The sequence below is a fragment of the Brassica oleracea genome, chromosome C4 (genome assembly GCF_000695525.1).
Source record: "Brassica oleracea var. oleracea cultivar TO1000 chromosome C4, BOL, whole genome shotgun sequence".
NCBI classification, from domain to species: Eukaryota; Viridiplantae; Streptophyta; class Magnoliopsida; order Brassicales; family Brassicaceae; genus Brassica; species Brassica oleracea.
Window position 1 is genome coordinate 30,237,061 of NC_027751.1, and position 21,405 is coordinate 30,258,465.

At 34.0% G+C, this 21,405-nt stretch overlaps 1 protein-coding gene, 1 long non-coding RNA gene and 1 pseudogene across 3 annotated transcripts; 1 reads left to right on the forward strand and 2 right to left on the reverse strand.

The window, feature by feature from the left end:
• Positions 1-1,009: 1,009 nt before the first annotated feature.
• LOC106338619 (receptor-like serine/threonine-protein kinase SD1-8) lies at positions 1,010-6,099 on the reverse strand. The gene is made up of 9 exons (XM_013777556.1): positions 5,160-6,099; positions 5,013-5,086; positions 3,155-3,287; positions 2,964-3,054; positions 2,700-2,757; positions 2,118-2,328; positions 1,782-2,019; positions 1,540-1,690; positions 1,010-1,465 (listed from the first exon to the last, which is right to left on the reverse strand). The coding sequence occupies exons 1-9, from the start codon at positions 6,097-6,099 to the stop codon at positions 1,388-1,390; spliced, it is 1,974 nt and encodes a 657-aa protein (XP_013633010.1). The 3' UTR covers positions 1,010-1,387.
• Positions 6,100-8,621: 2,522 nt separating this feature from the next.
• LOC106340241 lies at positions 8,622-20,969 on the reverse strand. Of its 2 annotated transcripts, XR_001269340.1 has the most exons (4): positions 20,856-20,969; positions 20,294-20,619; positions 9,374-9,466; positions 8,622-8,833 (listed from the first exon to the last, which is right to left on the reverse strand). It is a non-coding gene; the product is annotated as an uncharacterized LOC106340241 (long non-coding RNA). The 2 variants fall into 2 exon arrangements; XR_001269341.1 differs by lacking the exon at positions 9,374-9,466.
• On the forward strand, positions 13,657-18,296 carry LOC106340240 (annotated as a pseudogene).
• Positions 20,970-21,405: the final 436 nt, after the last annotated feature.

The following is a 21,405-nucleotide window of genomic DNA, read 5'->3' on the forward strand; positions in this document are numbered from 1 at the left end:
AGAAAACATTATTTTTCAATTTTAGCGGGTAAACATAATTTGTGGTTATTGGAAAATCATGATTTTGCAATTTTTGGGAAAACGTGATTTTGGTTTTGACAGAAAATCTGATTTAGTGGTTTTGATGGAAGAATTTGATTTAGCGATTTTGATGGCAGAACTTGATTTAGCAATTTTGATGTGGAAAAGCGATGTTATGGTTTTAGCGGGAAACCAAATGGTGCGGTTTAAGTTGGAATTTTTTTTTTTTTTTGTTTTGGTGAAAAACGATTTTGTGGTTTTGGGTAAAACGTGATTTTGTGGTTTTGGAAAACAAACATGATTTTGTATTTTTGACGAGAAAACGTAATTTTTCAGTTTTTATTAGAAAACATAATTTTTCAGTTTTGACAGAAAACTCTGTTTTGAGGTTTGACGTAAAAACTTGAATTGTGGTTTTGATTGGGAAACTAATTTTGTATTGTTTTAGTGGGAAAATTCGATTTAGCGGATTGACGAGAAAACCTAATTTTGCATTTTTGGTGATTTTGGCGAGAAAAAAATTTGTGATTAATGAGAGATTTTGTAATTTAATTAAATATTTGTCAGATTTTAATATTGTAGGTTGAGTTGGTCACTAACTCACTATAGTTAAGAGGAAAGCAAACTTGTGTTAATTGTGGAAAATGTTCTAAGATGTAAGTAGTAAATATAAAAGTGATCTAGAGTGTAAATCTTGTTTTACTAGTATTATATAAATAATAAAAGAAAATAATAACTATATCATCTACAATTATTCTTTAGCGTTTGCTTTTGTAGATTATCGAAAAATAATATTCATAATCCACTAACTAAATGAAGTAGTTCTCTCAGTACCTCGTCACATTAAATACATCATCACCAAGTTAGTTAAAAAATATGTTTTGCTTGATCTCTACAAAGGTAGGTATGCAGCCTATAGGACAGCAAAGTACATTTATGATATCTAACGATCGGTTCTTAGAATATTAGCTCATTATTAGACGAGGAGGTGGAAACTTCCATTGTAACAACTTACCAGTAATATTACCGTACAGAACTTCACTCAAATAGACAAGTTGGATCCGTATCCAACAAAATACATACATGATGTTTATTTATATAAGGAAAAGTAAAACATTTCAACTTTAGCTAGGTTCTATAGTTGACTGATATTCGCTGGTTGGCCGTGTGATCGACGTAGACGTAGAACCGGTCTCAAAAGTACTGTATGTAGTGTCACTGTTAAAACAAACGGGAGGTTTAGGACGAGGAAGTTCGGTTGAACTTTCAAACATTACCACAAGGGAGGACATTGTAGGTCTGTCTTGTGGAATATTTTGTACGCATAACAGACCAATTTGTGTATATCGAACGATCTGAATCATTGTTAACGGTGAAGATGATGAATCCAAATGGATGGATCAACTACCTCAATCAAGCTTTCTTCTTCCCAGTTCCTCCACATCTGCTTATAAAATGGTTTTTAGTAATGTTACTTGGGAAAGAAACATAAATGAAACCTAGGATAGAATTACTTACGCATGTGAGGAGACTAGTCTCTCCCTTAGAGTTGGTGAACTTATAGTTCGCCTTGCCGCTTATTATTTCAAGAATCACAACTCCGAAACTAAAGACATCAGTTTTTTTTGTGAATATCTTGTCAGACCAGCACTCGGGAGCTATGTATCCCCTGAGTAAACCGAAAATTAAGACGATCAGTTATTGAAAGAGTTTTATTCACTTGTTGAGAAATGAATGTACAATTATGTTGAAAAACTTACCGGGTTCCAGATACCTTCTTCGTGTTGGTTTGGATATGGTCTCTACTAACTAGTCGAGAAATCCCAAAATCCGATATTTTGGGATTCATATCTTTATCAAGCAAGATGTTGCTTACTTTCAAATCTCGGTGGATGATCGTTACACATGAATCGTGGTGGAGATACGTCATTCCTCTTGCGATTCCTTTAATTATTTTGTGTCTTATTTTCCAACTTAGCTTAGAGCTTTCGGTACTTCCTACAAATTGAACACATATTCGACTGAATTAGCTTCGGTCTGACCTCTAGACAGAAGAAGTTTTACCAAAAAAAAAATTGAAAGAAAAATATACCAACCAAAGATATACAAATCAAGGCTTCGATTTGCGTGGTACTCGAACACCAATATGTGCTCGTCACTGTGGAAACAATACCCAAGTAGACTAATAACATTGAAGTGCTGAAGTTCTGAAATTAAATTCACCTCGTTCAAGAACTGAGAGGTTCCCGAATCTGACACTCTGGTCAGTCTCTTCACAGCGATATCTGTCCCCTCAACTAATTTTCCCTGCACACTCCAAAAAGTACAACATATTGTATTAGATTATGCGTGTTAAAAGACACATGACCGAAACTATTGTGTAATTTTTTTTTTCTGAAACATAAATTCGGAGCCAAAGTTTAGTGTACCAAGATTGAAACCATAAACTAAGGTAACTGAAGGAAACAACGATATAACTACCACCGCAATAAAAAAAAAAAAAAACTACCACCGCACTACTGGAGAACACACAATAAACGGAAATTACTATTGTGTATTTTTTGATATCTCACATGGGCTTATAAACCCCAACATATTTTAGGTAGATAAATTGTTTTTATATCTAATAAGAACCAACACGTTAACAAATATTATTATTTGTTATAATATAGTTGTACCTTGTAAACTGTATCAAATCCACCTTTGCCAAGTATGTTCGAATCACAAAAGTCGTTTTTTTTTTTTTTTTTTTTTTTTTTTTTTGATTAACCTGGAGGGACTTCCACCCCCAGGGGGCCAACCCCTCGGCCCGAGGCGGACCATTTGGTACTATGGGAAATTAGATACCCCAATTGCCTGGCCAGCGGTTCGAACCCGGGTGCGTATTGAGGCCGGAGCTCTCTCAACACCACCAGGCCAACCCCGCTGGTTAAAAGTCGTTTGTTGCTTCAGCTATAGTTAGAAACTCTATCCGTTGAACTCGAGCTGCTACAACCTCGTACGAGTCAGTTCTATCTCCGTCGATTAGCAAATCTGTGTTTCTCATTAAGACAAAACAAAACAAAAAAAATATAGGTAGAACATCGAGAAATTGAATCAGATCAGATAATGAAATAAAGAAAGAAATTGTTACCAGTTGCTCCTGATGGCTTCTGCATTCTCTTCCAGCACCACCATAAGATGGTGAAAGCCAGAACAGTGCAGATGGTTCCTCCGCCACCAATTATAACGCCTTTGATTGTTCCACTAAACCTTTTAAGTTTTGCCTAAAAAAAACAGAATCAATATTATTAATTCATGATCATTCTTATTATTTGCCCTCAGTGTACCCTAGAATATTATATCTATTGCCACTGGACCTACTTTAAAAAAACTGATTTTTATATAAATGTATCTATTTATTTCAAAACTCTAACCACATTATATTTTCTCTACCAAAAACAGTTATCACATTCTCTTTCTAAGCATTTTTTTTTCATCAATTAATTTATCACTAACAAACAGAAATTATGACCACGACAATTTTTAGTTCCAGAGCAATGTACATGATGATGATCAAACTAAACTGGAATTTTATAAACACGATGAAGAAAGTTTTATGATTATAATTTTCTGCATTTCCAACATTTCAAATTTCATTTTTAATTGATATTTCTCTGAAATTTTGTTCCAAAATAGAATTTGTTGTATTTCATTTTGAAATTGATTTGTATAATTAACGATGCAGATTAACTGCAAACGATCGGTATAGATGATCGGCAGGATGTTGGTCTTAAACGCGATAAATGATGAATTGGATTCAGATATTTTAATTATCTAACGTGGGTTTAAGAATGATGAATGACTTTTCAGAAGCCCTTTTTTTTAACAACCAGAAGCCCATTTAACTTATCCACTTAAATTGGATTCAGATAATATAAATTCAGTTCAATAAAAGTAAAATTATTTGTATAAAAATAAAGTACAAACCATGAAAACTTATAATTTTTAGAATTACAAATTATTTAATGTATAAGAAACAGGTTTCCAAAACTAAAATAATTCCGCATTAGATTATAAATTTTTTGGCGTAATGTAAAATAAAGTTTACTAAAAGTATAACTTTAAAAATATTTTAATCGAATTGTGGTATTTGATATTCGAATTAAAAGATATTTTAGTTGACAAATGAATAGTTATAATTGTTAACCATTATTATGCAGTAATTTAGTTAAGATTTGACATAGGTATCCACTCGGGTATGGTTCGTTTTTTTGGTATCATTTTCTTAGGTTTTGAAAAAAAGTCGCATTCTTGTATTATAAAAACTGGATCATGTTTTCATGGATCCTGGTGAATATAGTTTTAATGAAAAAACCAAAATTTTCCGAATACTTATTTGGTTTTGGTGCGGATCGGGTTCAATATCAATTTCGGATATAGCAATTAAGTTCTATTCAAAGATATAATCTAAGTCTAATTGGTTCGAGACCCCGACTTTTGTGTCGGTTCCATGTCAGTTTTTCTATGCGGACATTATTCACTAATTACATTAATAACAACAATGCTGATAAATACAAAAATTTATATCCTAATTTTACTGAACTTGAATACATATTTTAAAATTTCAGCTCCTATATTTGCATACCAATATATCATTCTAAAATCTGATTACATATTTCATGATTAGAAAAATTTTTTTGACTAAAAAGCTGTTAGTGTTTGGATTCGAACCTGATATAGAAACTAAATACACCTGACTCATTAACCAGTCGCCCATTCGTATTTTTTCAATAATTAGAATTATTTCAATTTAAACATTAAACATATAATAATTTGCATAAATTATGTTTCTTTTGTAACATTTAAAAATATATACACAATTGAAAGTATAAATTTATATCAAATATATTTAGTTTGTTCCGATAATAAATTCGCGCTTTCAAAATACTAGTATAATATTAAAACTACTCTTATTTTGAGTTTACTCTACGAAGAGATAAAAAATTTACCGAGATAACTAGTAGCCATTTTGACGTATAATTGTTGACCACTTTGCAGTGTTCGTAAATCAAGTAGATCAGAACTGTAAAGGAAGCAATCCAACTCCACATTAGCAAACCCCGTACAGCTGCAATCTTCTATACACCTTTGTCTACATTCCTTTGGACCAATGCTCCTCTCCACTCCCGCATCCTTTGTATCTGGCAACTTGACATTCTTCAGAACTTGAAACCCATTGCCAGTACAGTTCAACCGACTTATCCTCTGGCATCCTTCTGTCATGTCTGTTAACAACCAACCCCACAAGTTTCTTGGCTTAAAGCCTTTGAAACACGTACAGCTGGCAAACTCGTGCACGTCCTCCTTCTCAAGGCTGCAGACGCTGTTAGAACCACAAATCAAGCCGAAACGATCGCAATCATCACGGGGCGCATGCCATATTAAGTTCTTTTCACGTGTAGTTGGAGACCACGACAATTGCTGTAATATTCCGTCATATGTAACTTGCAGTAAGTATCCCTTGCCAAGTGCATAAGGTGTCTTTAAACCGAAACTTCTTCTGTAAACCGGTGATGATTTCGCGTCCAACAAAAACATCTCCTGATTTCTGCTCAGCAATGCATACGAATAAATTCCGATAGAAGGCTTGTTGTTGCTTATCCACGAAGTAAGGCTTCTGTTGACGCCTTTAGCCGAATCAGACCCAGGGAGTAGTGTGTCGGTCGGGTAATCGAAACTTTCCCAAAGAAACGAATCCCCCCTGTTGTTGTCTGAGTATCTCAAGACGAAGTTTCCGTTAGATAGAATCTCTGCTACCACCGAAGATGCTTTAGGAGGAGAATGGACTACCGCATTCGAAGAAGACCATATAATGTTTCCAGATTGATTGACGATGACGAGGTTGGACTTGTATATTTTTAAGGCTCCCTTGGAATCATACAAGGGGGTCTCTCGATTAGCTACCCAAAGAGGTTTCATCTTCGAACTAGCTTTGTAGAACCACAAGCCTAGGTACCAACGCTCGCTATCTTCTTTAGTATTTGACCCGGCGAGTTTGAAGAAACCGAGCTCGAAAACGTTACCAGGAGAAATCATTGTGCGATTGCTTGAGATCGAGAGAATTTGGTTAGCTGTCAAAGTGTTTGACGACCATACAAATGGCACGAGAATCAAAACAATATAGTATGAAATAACGGTCTGATGATTTGCCATTTCTTTGAGAGAAACTTGCGTTTCAAGCAAAACTATTCTCCACTCTCTCTTTTTTATTTTTTAATATACAAAAGATAACAAGTTCAACTCATTACATGTGCGTTTTAGGCTTGCATTTACTGACAACAGCGACGAATTGAACACAATCGATTTGTTAACTAACTGTGTTCGGCAACCTAAAATCCTTAAATTATTTTTAAGACAAGACTGACCACTACTCAATTTTAGATAGATATAATAAAATAGTCTCAGATAGAGGAAAAGACTCTCGAAGACAAGCGCGTGGATCTCGTAAGTTCCGGTGTCCGTGGCGCGTCCCGGCGCCGGAGACGTCAATCTTCTTCTTTTCTCCGCTGGTTTTCCTTTGGCTTCTCCGTGGTGTCTTCCTCTTCTCCGTCTTGTCAAGGTTCTGGTTCTGGAGATTCACCCGGTGAGATCTTCGCTCGAGAAGAGTTTCGATCTGGTGTGGGATTTACTAGCTCTGGAGTTAAGGCACGGAGGAGAGTGGTAGCTGTCGGAGAGGCTCTGCTTTTAGGGTTCTCAAGTGGTCGTTTTCCCCTTTCGTCCGCTTCTCGAGAAGGCTGCGCGTGGAGGTGGACCTTAGGTTCTTGCTATGGATCTTGGTGGTTGGTTTCCGGATCTACCTCTTGGGTCCTTATGCAGAGCGGTGGCGACTTCCGGTCTGGTGGTCCACCCTGGTGTCTCGGTGGCTCTGTGACCAATGGTTGGTCAGGAGTTGAAACACGTATTTACTAATTAATCAGTTGTCATTTGTTTTCGCTCAAATCTGGTTTCGATGTCTCTGCGTTTGGAGTTTGACATTTGATTTAGCAGACTTTCTTCCAATGGTGGTGAGTGCAGTGATCGCTTGTCGTCCGTTTCCTTTCCGTGAATGCGTCCGGTAAGTTTCGGGTGGTAAGACTTCGTTTTAGTGGTGTTGTGGCTGAGCTTCTATCTAGGAGTAAATAGACGTTTATGATTGCGTCAGCTCTGTATCTGAAGGTAGTGTTGATCGAGTATCGATTCCTCTTGTCGGGTTATGAAGTCTCAGGTTCTTGGACGTTATCGTTTTGCGGGCGTAGGCAGCAGCGATAGGTCGGTCGTGGTGTGAGTGTAGAAGTGGAAGTTACCGTGTGGCAGGGCTATGTGCAGCAGCGGTAAATCCCGATCATTGGCATGTGCTTATAATTTGTCTGATGAGTTGATATGTTTCAGACTTGAGTGTAGTAGTTAATCGTTTGTCTTGGGTTTAGTTGCGGTTTTAGTTTTATGTTGTGTTTTTAAGTTGCCCCGGTGTGGGTTCTAGTTGCCGCTTTCTATGGGCTCTTGTTTCTGGGGTTATCATGTTAGACCGCCAGCTTATGTATGAACTCTTGTATTTCACTTTGGAATGAATATCAAAAACCATTGACGGAAAAAAAAAAAAAGACTGACCACTACTCTAAGGGAACAAGTAGGCATGGGCCTATAAACCGGGAACTGGAAACCAATCCCGAACCAATAAAATAATAATAATAAACCCGAACAAACTTAAGGTCACAAATAACCGAGTGGTTCATCTATTTTTAAAATAAAAAGGCAAACCAAAACAGTTATCCAAAATTTTTAAAAACAGTTTATTTACTTAAAAACTTAATTATATTTAGTTTTACAATACTACTTATAAACAGAAATACCCAAAATACTTGGATATCATTTTATCTGAAATATTAAAATTATTTTACATATCTAAAAGAAACAAATTACTTCAGAAAATTTAAATTTATTCTAATATCCGATATATAATCTGAAAAATGAAAAGATCCAATTTATTATCCAAAATAAATCAAAAATCGAAACTGAATCAGAGCGAAATTGAAACCAAAATTTTATCGGATATTAGTTAGTCCCCACAATAGTTATCCTAACCGAATAAACCAAAATAACTGAACTGAATTGAATCAAATTTCATAAATAACTAATTGGTTTCTACATCTATAGAACTGAAAAACCAAAAATCAAAAGAACCGAACTGGAACAAACCAAACACCCAAAACTAGGAACAAGTATTTTGTGGTTTGATAATATCCCTAGCTGTCAGTGCGCGAAAAAAAAAAGAGATTTATTTGTAAGCCTGCGGTGGCTTTTAGAGCATCGATGCTGAGATCAATACTATTAAAACAGGAGCAATTTTTATCGACTATGTTTTGGACTACAAAAAAAGTCATAACAGTCCAACTAAATTCAATTCTTTTCCCTATAAAAGTGATCACACTAGATTATATAATATATCACACTAGATTATATAATATATTACATATTATCTAACCATGTCGAACACTTATTAATCAATTGCACTATATGTATACATTAGACAGTTCCCTATAAATTATATACTCTTATTATATATTCATCTCAACACCAAATCGATGATATCGTCACGTTTCTTTTACACGAATCCATATTGTATGTTTTCACCAGGTATTGTATGTTTGCACCATGACTTTTTATCATACACCCATCGGCCATAATTATTTTAACATTGGATAGATGAAAATATGCCATCAAACCAAAGCTTTGAAGTCTTCCTAATTGTAGATTAATGGCGCTTTGAAGTCATCCAAGATCAATTAAATACCTGGAACCATCATAAATATAAATCTTAGAAAAGTTTCATCAAAACAATATGACACTTTTTGTGAATATACGAGTTTAAAAAAAATTCTAACAATATATGTATCATTTAGAACGTGAAATAGATTTAAGATAGTTATAATCGATTTAACATCCAAATTTTACATTTAGTTTATTTGATGAAACTATAATCAGTATCGATTTTGATAAAGTATAGATATATTATCACAACAGTTATAACAGATCATAAGTCTTTCATGATCCATATATTAAATCCCAACGATATGTTAATTTAAAAATCTAATTCTAACAACTTCAGTTTTCGAAAACGGTTTTAGAATATTTTCTGTATCTATATCCCTAGAATATTCTTAATATCAAATTAATTATCTTAGCAGATCGTAAAACTTATAACCTGTCCACACTCCTTATATATATCAACTCTAACATCGCACTTAAACCAGTCTAAACCTCTTAAAGTGTATACCTTTATCAAAAGTCATGGGTTCCATAATCAAAATTAGCAATCTAACAGATGTTAAACCTTTCAAGATTTCATGGAGCGTCCAGGTTAAAGTGCTCCATACTTGGAAGTCATTCAATCCCCAGTTTGGCTCATCACTTGAGATGGTGGTATCTGATGAACATGTATGTCATATTATCCCACTATATTGCTCGAATAATATATTTTATATATCTTATCCGCTGAAATTTTGGTTTTTTAAATGTTATAGGGTGTCAAAATACACGCCAGTTGCAAGAACCCTTTCATTGAACGTGTTGAGAGTCTGTGTCGTGTTGGAGAATGGATAGTTATTAATAATTTTTCCTTAAGTCATGCGGCTGGATTTGACAGGGTTACCAGCCATGTTTACAAAATGTCATTTGTGTGTCAAACTTCTATAAGTGAATCATTGCTACAGTGCAACAACATGTTCCTCGACATCCATGCCTTTGATAATGTTCTTAGTTGTTCACTTAACACAAATTTTCTTATCGGTACTTCACTATTTTATATGTTTATCTTTAATATTTGGATATTATTATTTCGTAACATTCTATTTTGTATAATAGATGTGATTGGGGAAGTCCTTGACTTGGGTGGGATGGACGTTGTTCGATGTCAAGGAAAAGCAATCAAAAAGGTGGAATTTACACTAAGAGATATCAAGTAAGAAATAGTTTTATGTTTACTATTTCTTTCTAAATTAATTGGTTTATCGTTTAGTCTAATGTTTTTACTATACATTTAATAGTATTGTTGTTTATTATCCTAATCAGTGATAAGCGACTTAAGTGCTGCCTATGGGGAAAATGTGCTGAACTGTTGACATCTGAAGCCAAAGTACCAAACAATGGAGATATCTGCTAAAATCGGAAAATACAGGGGTCTCTAATTTTGTTCCTATATTAATTTGTTTTTTTAACATATATTATTATATTTGTGCGGGTTTAACAACTATTTAATTAATTTACAGGAGAGTTGCAAGTCTCAAATTCATTTGATTCTTCCTTGGTGTTGATCAACCCAGCAATTGAAGAAGCACATGCTCTGAAACAAATGCAAGGACACCTCTAACCTATTTTTATGATAGAGTACATTTTTTTTTTAATATTTCACCCAATTTTTTCAATCATTTAGGTTTCATGGTGAAAACAACTCGATTGTGTTGTATGAACCTAAAGAAGAGAAGCAATTGATCCAGCCAAGGCGTGAGAAATGGTCTCAGTTTCCATTCAGAACCATACAAGAAATGAAACACATGGAGAAGGTTTGTAGGTTTATTGATACACTTAGTATATACTTTATTTATCCATTTATAATGTATAACTAATAATTTAAAATTTGTAGGTTGGAAACTGCAGAGTTATCTGTTCAGTTTTTGCCATTGATACCGATTGGGGATGGTATTACTTTGCTTGTCTGGTTTGCAACAAGAAGGTTTTCAAGATGGATGGTGAGAATGAAGATCTAAATGTGCCGAAATGGTGGTGTGAAGTTTGCACACGTGTTGTTACTAAAGTTTCTCCAAGGTTATTTATTTGGATATTTGCTATGCATAACTTATGTATATGCTATGTAAAGTAATGTATTGATTGCTTTTGGTTTGATGTATTCAGGTACAAGCTTCATTTGCTTGTGAAGGATCAAACAGGGGAGTCAAAATTCATGCTTCTAGACTCCATTGCAAAGACTATTGTCAAAGCAACTGCAGAAAAACTCCTAAATTGTTCTTTGGATGAGGTAACAAGGTTTCTTAGTTAGAATGATATTAACAATCGTTTGATTTAAAGATATAAATAATTGTAATATCTTTGTCAGATTGAAGATCCCGAAATGCTACCAGATGAAATTATGGAGTTAGTGGGGAAGACTTATTGTTTTGGTATTGCTGTGGATGAGTCAAACATTGCCTATGGAGTGGAGTTCTACAAAGCCATGAAGGTTTGGAATCTTCATGAAATTGTTACCACTGAATCTACTGTGGAATCTGCTAATCAGTCTGATAAAGAAACTCCAATGTTATGCTGTAGTGAGGTAAGATTCAACGGATTGAATTTGTTGTATTTAGAACATATTTTCCAATCGCTTTTGGCCTAAGCTATTGTTAATATAAATTATAGGTTTCATGTCAACAAATTGCTCACATCCCATCAAGTTCGGACTCTCTTTCAACTCCTTCGTCTAAGCGTTCTAAGGAAGACAATGAAGTGGTTGCACCTGACATTAATTCGTCAACAAAGAAGCAATGCACAAAGGTCATTAAGATTGAAAAACTCGATGATGATGAAGGCAAAGAGAAGAACAGTGGCTGATTAGTCAGTTTGTGAGAAGTGTTTTTTTGGTGTTTTTTCATCTGCTATATTTGCTTCTGTTTTATGGTTTTTTTATTTTCTTTCTATTTCGGTGTTTTGTTTGGATTCTATTGAAATTAATAAAGTTTCCCTTTCTGTGAAAAAATAAATGTTTTGATAACTTCTATTTCGAACAAGTTACCTTAATAATGACACGCAGACACCATGGTCTAATACATAAATTTACAATGTTGAACATAATTTTAATATATAACAATAATAATGTTCTAACTCATCTAGGTTTTGATTGCTAATGCGTATCTTAATGTTTTGCTTTTTTTTGAACAAAAAATGTTTTGCTTTATGTTGATATACCCAGAGACGATTTTCATTTGTTTGTGTGTATATGTTAATTAAAGCCCAACGTTACCAAATTGTTTATGAGGTAACTATATTATTGATTAGTTATATTTTATTTCGAGGAAAATAAAAATATTTAATGACTATTTGGTTCTTAACAACCAATATATTCTAACTAACTAAATCCTTTTACAATTTATATAATCTATTAATCGGCCTGCCGAGCCCTTAGCAACCAATCATGGATAAGAAAAAAAAAGTTTCCCATGGAGACGCTTATGATACATCAACATAGAAAAATAAGAAATCAAAAACAACACAATCAATTGGTCGTTGTTCTGATGCATCATTTAAATTTTCTAGCGGCATTACCAATATCTCAAATTCTGATTCGTCTGGAGTTTTGCAAGATGTTACTAATATTGATGGTTGTCAATATTCTACACCAATTACCCAATCAGAGTTCTACTCAAAAAACACGACAACAGGACGGCTAGGTTGTATAAAAATTAGTTAAATACTTTTTTAATTTTATTTTTTATCTTTCAGGTATTGTGATATCGAGTTTATTTGTTATGAAAATCTATGATGCAGGACAAGTAAAAGGCAAAACAGTTGTTTCACCCAAAAACAGAACTACGGTTTCTGTTACTCCTACGGCTGGAACTGCAGTTATGATTCTACACTTTTATTCTATATATCATTAATAATATATTTCCTGATGTCACTGGTTTAATAGTATTGGTTTTTTTATGTGTGTGCCATTAGCAATCAAAAAGGAATATCGGTGTAAACACTAATGATGAATCAAAATCGAGAAAGAAGAGAGCTACCAACAAAAAATCAATTGATCCTTTATTTGGTGCATCCCATTCTTTGTCAAGCAGCATTCCAGTTACATCAAATTCATATTTTGATAGAGAGTTACGTGATGTCACTAATCTGGATTGTAGTGAACTCTCTCAAGATATATGTAACTCATCCACCACAACTACACAAAATCCAAGTTTTATAGAAAGTGAGTACAATTCTTTGTAAAATTTACTTCCTATGTCTATGGATATTTTCTAATTGTTATGTCACAAAATTCTTGCAGTACAAGATAAAGGCAAAGCGGTTGTGCCACCTTACATGAGTTCATTGTCAGTTACTCTTAATTATCCAACCACAGTTCATTCTCACCCTACTAGCAGTTCAAAAAATGTTTCAGCTGTCGTTGATGATTATACACAAGATGACTCATATTACGGCGACTATAACAGTCAGTGACCTTTGACCTTGATGCCTTTTTATGTTATTTCTCATTACACAAAGTGTTTAATGTTTTTGCTTTTAACGTGCAGATTCGGATGAGGAATACAATGAACAGGTTTATGACTGCAGTACTCAGGAAAGTGATATAAATTCAGAAAGTGAAGATGAAGTCATCAGGAAAGAGCCTAAAAAAGATAAAATACATAAGAGAATTCAATCAACAGCCATGTTATTTCAAATGTTCTTTCAGAATAAATCTAAACCAGCAAAGAAAGAAACAGGTTATTTAAATTTTGTTTTTTCAATACTCAAAAGTTATTTAGTTTGTTAAACATTAATAATAATCGTTCTATTTGATTTCTAGAATATTTGGACGAAGGTGATCCTACATTCATATGTGAATTTTGTGGTGCTATTATGTGGTATGGAGAACGTATTAACAAGAAACGAAACCCAAAGAAGCCTATTTTTTCACTGTGTTGTGGCCAAGGACAAGTTAAATTGCCATTTCTAAAGGAGTCTCCAGATATGTTGAAGAAATTACTGAATGGAAATGATGATATCAGTAAATATTTTCGTGAAAACATAAGGGCCCTGAATATGTTGTTCTCATTCACATCCCTAGGCGGTAAAGTAGAACGTTCAGTTCAAAAAGGAAGAGGACCCCCAATGTTTCAGCTGCATGGAGAGAACTACCACTTAATGGGAAGCTTGAAGCCACCACCTGGTGATTCTGCTAAGTTTTCACAGCTCTATATTGTTGATACAGAAGATGAAGTTGACATCAGAGATTCTATGATTGGGTAATTTCTGAGCTTTCAACTAATTTAGCGTTGTGTATTTTTATTTTCTTATATTTTTTTCATGACTAAAATTGCAGGAAGTACAACCAAACAACTTCAAAGGCCAAGAAGATGAATTTGAGGAAACAAATCATAGAGCTAATTATCAAGATGTTAGATGAAGTCAATCCATATGTGTCCCAGTTTCGTTCAGCGAGAGAAAGATTTCAAATGGATCCAAAATCTACATTTCATATGAGGATTGTGAGTAGTAGGGAGAAGGATGGGAGGACGTACGACAGGCCTACAGCATCAGAAGTTGCAGCATTAATACCCGGAGATTTCAATATGGAGATGGATAAGAGGGATATTGTTTTGCAAGAGAAGCATTCCAAACGATTAAAAAGGATCAGTGAAATTCACCCTTCATATCTTGCACTCCAATATCCATTGATTTTCACATATGGCGAAGATGGTTTCAGGCTCGGGATTAAGAAAGGACAGACAGCAGCCACAGAAAAGCTAAAAAGAGAAAACATTAGCATGAGACAATGGTTTGCTTATCGTCTACAGGAAAGGGAAAACGAGTGTCATACCCTTCTCCATTCTAAACGATTGTTTCAGCAGTTCTTGGTTGACTCTTATACTACAATAGAGACTAACAGGCTAAGTTATTTGAGAATGAACCAGACATGTTTGAGGTCAGATAGTTATGACTCGATCAAACAGTTAGAGAAGGGTGGGGCGTCTGTTATGCGTGAGCAAGGAAAGCGTTTTGTTCTTCCTGTTACCTTTGTAGGTGGACCCCGATACATGAAGAACTTATACTTGGACGCCATGACAATCTGTAAACATTTTGGGTTCCCAGATCTTTTCATAACTTTTACTTGCAATCCTAAGTGGCCGGAAATAACAAGGTATTTAGAAAAGCGTAGTCTAAAACCTGAAGATCGTCCAGATATTATTAGCAGAATGTTCAAAATAAAATTGGAGTCTCTGATGTGTGATCTAACTGAGAAGGAAATCTTGGGAAAGTCTGTGACATGTAAGTTATGATATTCTATTTAATGAACATTACTTGCGATTAAATTGACCCTCTGATACAATTTTTTTTAAATGCAGCCATGTATACAATTGAGTTTCAGAAACGTGGTCTGCCTCATGCTCATATTTTGCTATTCATGCATCCCCAATCAAAGTTCCCAACCACTGATCATATTGACGACATTATTTCAGCAGAGATTCCAGACAAGATTCAAGAACCAGAACTGTACAATGTTATAAAAGATATGATGATTCATGGTCCTTGTGGTGTTGTGAACAAGAACTCCCCGTGTATGGAGAATGGCAAGTGTTCGAAACTCTATCCTAAAGTATTTGTTGATAGAACCACAGTTAGCAAAGAAGGGTTTCCAATCTATAGAAGACGTGATGATGATCGGTTTGTGGAGAAAAGTGGTTTCAAATGAGACAACAGATATGTTATTCCTTATAACAAGAAGCTATCACTACGGTACCGAGCTCACATTAATGTGGAATGGTGTAACCAGTCTGGATCTATCAAATACTTATTTAAGTATATTAATAAGGGCCAAGATCGGGTAACTGTTGTTGTTGAGCCACCAGAAAAAAATGCTACAGAGAAGACATTTAAAGCTAACAAGAAAGGCTGTGAAGAAGAGAAAAACGAGATCAAGGATTTTTTTGACTGCAGGTAAAATTTTGACTTTTTATTTGTAATTAATCGCACAGGTGAAGTATTTTATTGAGAAATTTTAATTGGTATATATTTTTTTCAGATATGTCTCTGCCTCTGAATCTTCATGGAGGATATTTAAGAATCCAATACATTTTCGTGCAACACCAGTTGAAAAGATTTCTTTCCATCTTCCAGGCAAGCAGATTGTTGTGTTCAAAGATGATGACACTTATGATAAAGTTCTCAGCAGAAAGCTAATCGAAAACACCATGTTCTTGGGATGGTTTGAATTGAATAAAGTTAGTGCTGTCGCTAGGAAGCTCACCTTAGCTGAAATCCCAACAAGATTTACTTGGAACAAGAAAGAGAGACGCTTTTATGATAGAGTTAGAGGGTTTAGCATTGGAAGGATAAATTATGCCCCAAAGATAATAGAAGAAGCCTACTTCCTTCGGATTTTGTTGAATATTGTCAGAGGTCCAACATGCTTCGACGACATCAAAACTTATAATGATGTTCTTTATCCTTCTTATAAAGAGACATGTTTTGCTCGAGGATTGTTAGAAGATGACCAAGAATATATAGATGATTTGATCAGGACCAGTTTTACAGGTTCTGCTCCCTTTATGCGTCAGGTATTTGCTATCATGCTTATGTCTGACACACTATCCTCACCCGAAGTTGTTTGGAGAAAGACTTGGGAGTTCCTTTCAGAAGATATCGAGAATAAAAGGAGGAAACAATTAAAACGTCCAGGTATATTACAGTTACCAACTGGTATTTTTCACATATTTGGCTGTTTCATTAACATATTCTTATTACTATGTATTGTAGATCTTTGTTTAAGCGATGAGGAAAAAAAACAATTTGCTCTGCAAGAGATTGAGAAGATATTGAAGAGTAACGGCACTTCTTTGTCGAGATGGGAAGCTATGCCAAAGCCCTCGGGAAACTTAGATGTGACTTTGAATGTTTTGATCATGGATGAGCGCAGTTATAATAGGGAGGAGTTAAAAGAAAGTCATGACATAGATATTAAGAAGCTCACAGATGAGCAGAAGAATATTTATGATGAGATCACATCTGCTGTTGCCGAGAAACAAGGAGGTGTTTTTTTTGTTTATGGCTTTGGTGGAACAGGAAAAACATTCATCTGGAGATTGCTCTCTTCTGCTATAAGATCAAGGGGAGATATTGTGTTGAATGTGGCATCCAGTGGAATTGCTTCGTTGTTGTTACCGGGAGGAAGGACTGCTCATTCAAGGTTTGGCATACCTATTAATCCAGATGAATTTTCTACCTGCAACATCACTCCTGGATCTGATCTTGCCAACTTAATTAAAGAATCATTGCTCATAATCTGGGATGAAGCTCCAATGATGTCTAAACATTGTTTTGAGTCTCTCGATAGAAGTCTGTCAGACATCATGGGGTTTACAGGGAACAAGCCATTTGGTGGAAAGGTAATTGTGTTTGGAGGAGATTTCAGACAAGTTTTACCAGTTATTCATGGTGCTGGAAGGACTGAAATTGTTATGGCTGCTCTAAATTCATCCTATCTTTGGAAACATTGCAAAGTCCTACAACTAACGAAGAATATGAGGCTGCTCTCAGATGACTTAACTATTCAGGAAGCAGAAGAACTTGAGCATTTTTCTAAGTGGATATTAGATGTTGGAGATGGAAATCTTGGTGGTGAAAATGATGGAGATGCAACAATCGACATACCAGAGGAATTTCTGATTACTGATGCGGAATTTCCTTTAGAATCTATATGCAATGAAATCTCTGGAGATGTCATTTATCTTCAACAAAACAAAGATCCTATATTTTTTCAAGAAAGAGATATTCTCTGTCCAACCAATGAGGACGTCAACATGATCAATCAGCATATGTTGGACAAGCTTGATGGTTAGTTCACTTTTCTTTGTTTAAAAAATGTAAATGGTGTTTTAAATAGAGAACATAATCGTTGTTTATCCATTTTATTTGTTTGTGCAGGTGAGGAAAGAATTTATTTAAGTTCTGACAGTATAGACCCATCTGACATAGGTTCAGTTAATGACCAAGCTCTTACTCCAGATTTCTTGAACAGTATCAAAGCCTCTGGTCTTCCAAACCACAATCTGCGTCTGAAGATTGGCTGTCCAGTTATGTTGATAAGAAACATTGATAGTGTAGCAGGTTTAATGAATGGCACTAGACTACAGATCACTGAATTGTTTGATTTCATGGTCGGAGCAAAAGTTATCACAGGTCGCCAGGTTGGTAATACAGTCTACATTCCAAGATTGTCAATCACTCCATCCGACACTAAGTTACCATTCAAAATGAGGAGAAGACAGTTGCCTCTTGCTGTGGCGTTTGCTATCACCATCAACAAAAGTCAAGGTCAATCATTATCTAAAGTCGGCATATTCCTACCTAGACCAGTTTTTTCACATGGACAGCTTTATGTGGCTATTTCTAGAGTCACATCAAAGAAGGGTCTTAAAATTCTGATTGTTGATGAGGAAGGGAAACCTCAGAAACAGACAAAGAATGTTGTTTTTAAAGAGATATATCAAAATCTCTGATCTCATCATTTTGTTATCAAAACTATGTTATTTTTTTCCAGCACAGTCTGAAGTTTAATTTGGTTCTAGACATTTTTGTTTGTTTAAGTTATTTAATAAGAATATTCGAACTTTTCTAAGGATTGATTAAATAGTTTTTTTTCTTTTAGCGGTTTTAGTTATATAGAACTTCAAGTAGCTAAGTATCTACAGAACCTATATTTGAATTTTTGGTTTTAATATTATTGATCTTTTGTTTTATGGATTTGATATGCCGAGACTTGAACTTTGTATATAATCTAAACTGCTTTTAGTATATGTACCTTTCCTATATTTTTTATCGAGGTCAACCTAATACCAACAACTTAAATTCTCTTAAACTGTATATCCCTGATTTTTCTAAATATATCCCTCGAATATACTTAAGTTTATACGATAAAATTTTTTCACGTATCTTAAAAATAAATTGAGATCTACCCATTCTTATAAATAGTGACTCTCACATATCAATCAGAACCAATATGGTCTAAAGTCATGGGTTCCATAATCAAAATCAGCAATTTTTTAAACGTTAAGCCTTTAAAGTCTTCATGGAGAATCCAAGTGAAAGCTCTTCATACCTCGAAGTCCTCCACTCCCCAATTTTGTGTTTCATTTGAGATGGTTCTATCCGATGAAAATGTTTGTTATAGATTCCAAAATATATTATATTTATCTTTTTCATCTTATTATCTGCTTAATTCATTCTGGTTTATGTTTTAGGGTGTCAAAATACATTGTCGTGTTGGAGAATGGAAAGCTATCACTAACATCACCTTAATTCAGGCGTATTGTTTACTTATGCTGATACAAAATATCAAGTACGTTTTATAATAAGTATTTAATTTACATATTGGTAATTATAAAATTTAATATTAATTTTCTAATCAGTGATCAACGCCTTCAGTGCTGTGGATGGGGGAAATTTTCTGAACTTGTGACTTCTCAAGTCAAAGAACCAAACAATGGATATATCTGTTTAGATTCTGGGTGTTTGTTTTTGAAACACCTAGAGAAGGTTTGTATGGTTATTGAATTAGTATGTACTTTATTTATCCATTTATATTTTATGTCAAATTATTTTAAATTTGTAGGTTGGAAACTTTGCTTGTCTGGTTTGCAAAAAAAAAGTTATGAAGATGCCTGGTTCAAATGAAGATCTAAACGTGCTGAAATGGTGGTGTGAAGTTTGCACACGTGTTCTTACCAACAGATTGTTGTGTTCAATACCTATTCGTGCAACACCAGTGGGAAAGATTTATTTCCATATTCCAGGCAAGCAGATTGTGGTGTTCAAAGATGATGATACTTATGATGAAGTTCTCAGCAGAAAGCTAATTGAAAACACCATGTTCTCGAGATGGTTGAGATTTAATAAGGTTAGTGATGTTGCTAGAAAGTTCACTTTTGCTGAAATCCATACAAAATATTCGTGGAACAAGAAAGAGAGACTCTTTTACTATAGAGTTAGAGTGTTTATCATTGTAGGGAACAATTAAAACTCTTTTAATTTCGTATCAGCTTTAAGTTATTTAATAAGAATATTTGAACCTTTGTGAAAATTTTGATTTGTTAAACGTTTAATTGTTTTAGTAATATAGAACTTCCAGTAACTACGTATCTACAGAACCTATATTGAATATTTGGTTTAAATAGTAGTGATCTTCTGTTTTATGGATTTTATATGTGAGTCTTTAACTTTGTATTTTTACAATATAAGTCAACTATGAATCAAAAGGATATGGTAACGATGAGGATGAAAATCCTCAGTAACATACAACCAATATTGCTAATAAGTTGTTTAGAACTTTAGGAAAAGTTCTATATATAAAGTAATCATATAACTTTCAGTCATTATAAACATAACATCTAACCACTATCAGTTTCAATACAGGCAACATCCGGTTCTATTTCCTAACTAACTAGAATCAGTTCCATACCTACTGCAGTACTAATATAACTTGAGTTTAATGTATTACCCGATTCTGATCTGATCGTCTCTCCTCCCATCTCTGTATAGATTATGGACTCTTTATGTTTGCAATATTGTATATTAAACTGTAAAGGAACATGTCACATTAGAATATTCCTGCTGAATTAAGTAATTTACCTTCCATTAATGGAATATAAACCAGACACAGATATAAAATTGTGTAAAATACAAAAGTATATGGAAATTTTATACGAGTGTATTATGAACAGATAATTAAAATTATATATTGCTTGAGTATAATACTTATCTGTGTAGGTTAATCGTCATACACCTTTAGCACACTTTCATATCATTCACCAGAAGATCAATAGTCTGTAGCAGATAGGAAGATCTTATCTCAGACATAATTATATATAAAATTAGTAAAACAAAAGGTTTTAAAGTCCGAATACATCTTTCAATCATATTGGTAAGTTGGCAGGATTAGAGATCTTCTATATTTTCTGAATATCCTCCACCTTCCCAGATAATTAGGGGAAACAAGTATAAGAACCATCAAGATTTTTTTTTTATTTCATATGGAGAGTATCAATAACATAATTACATACCTAATTAGAGTTAAACCTCATCGACGAGAAGAATTCTCAACATCTCATCAGCTTCATCAAGAACACGGAAGGCGATAGATCCAATTTTATCTTTCCATTTTCAGAACTTTTTTTCTTGCATGATACATAAAACCAAATATCGATAATTTATTTGTGTTGGGTTATTAACGATAACAGTTTATTAGTAGGGCCCAATTTTTAAATTTTTGTATGTATTATTCCTTTCACTATATGGGCTTTTAACTAATCAGTTTAATTTTAAAATTAAATGATTAAAACTATAACACATTGTAATTGATATTAACGGTAACACAATATAATTTACAAATTAATACATAAAATTACATATACAACATTGTTTTACATGTTAATTGATAGCTATTGTTAATTTAAATTACCGCAAGTATTTTTATACAGTAAAAAATATTACAAATAATTTTAGAATTTCAATATTTAGAGGCAAAACGTTAAACGATGTAACTATTTGTTGTTTTATGAAATTGATGAAATAAACAAATCGATTCCACAGTCTACATGTATAGAAAACATG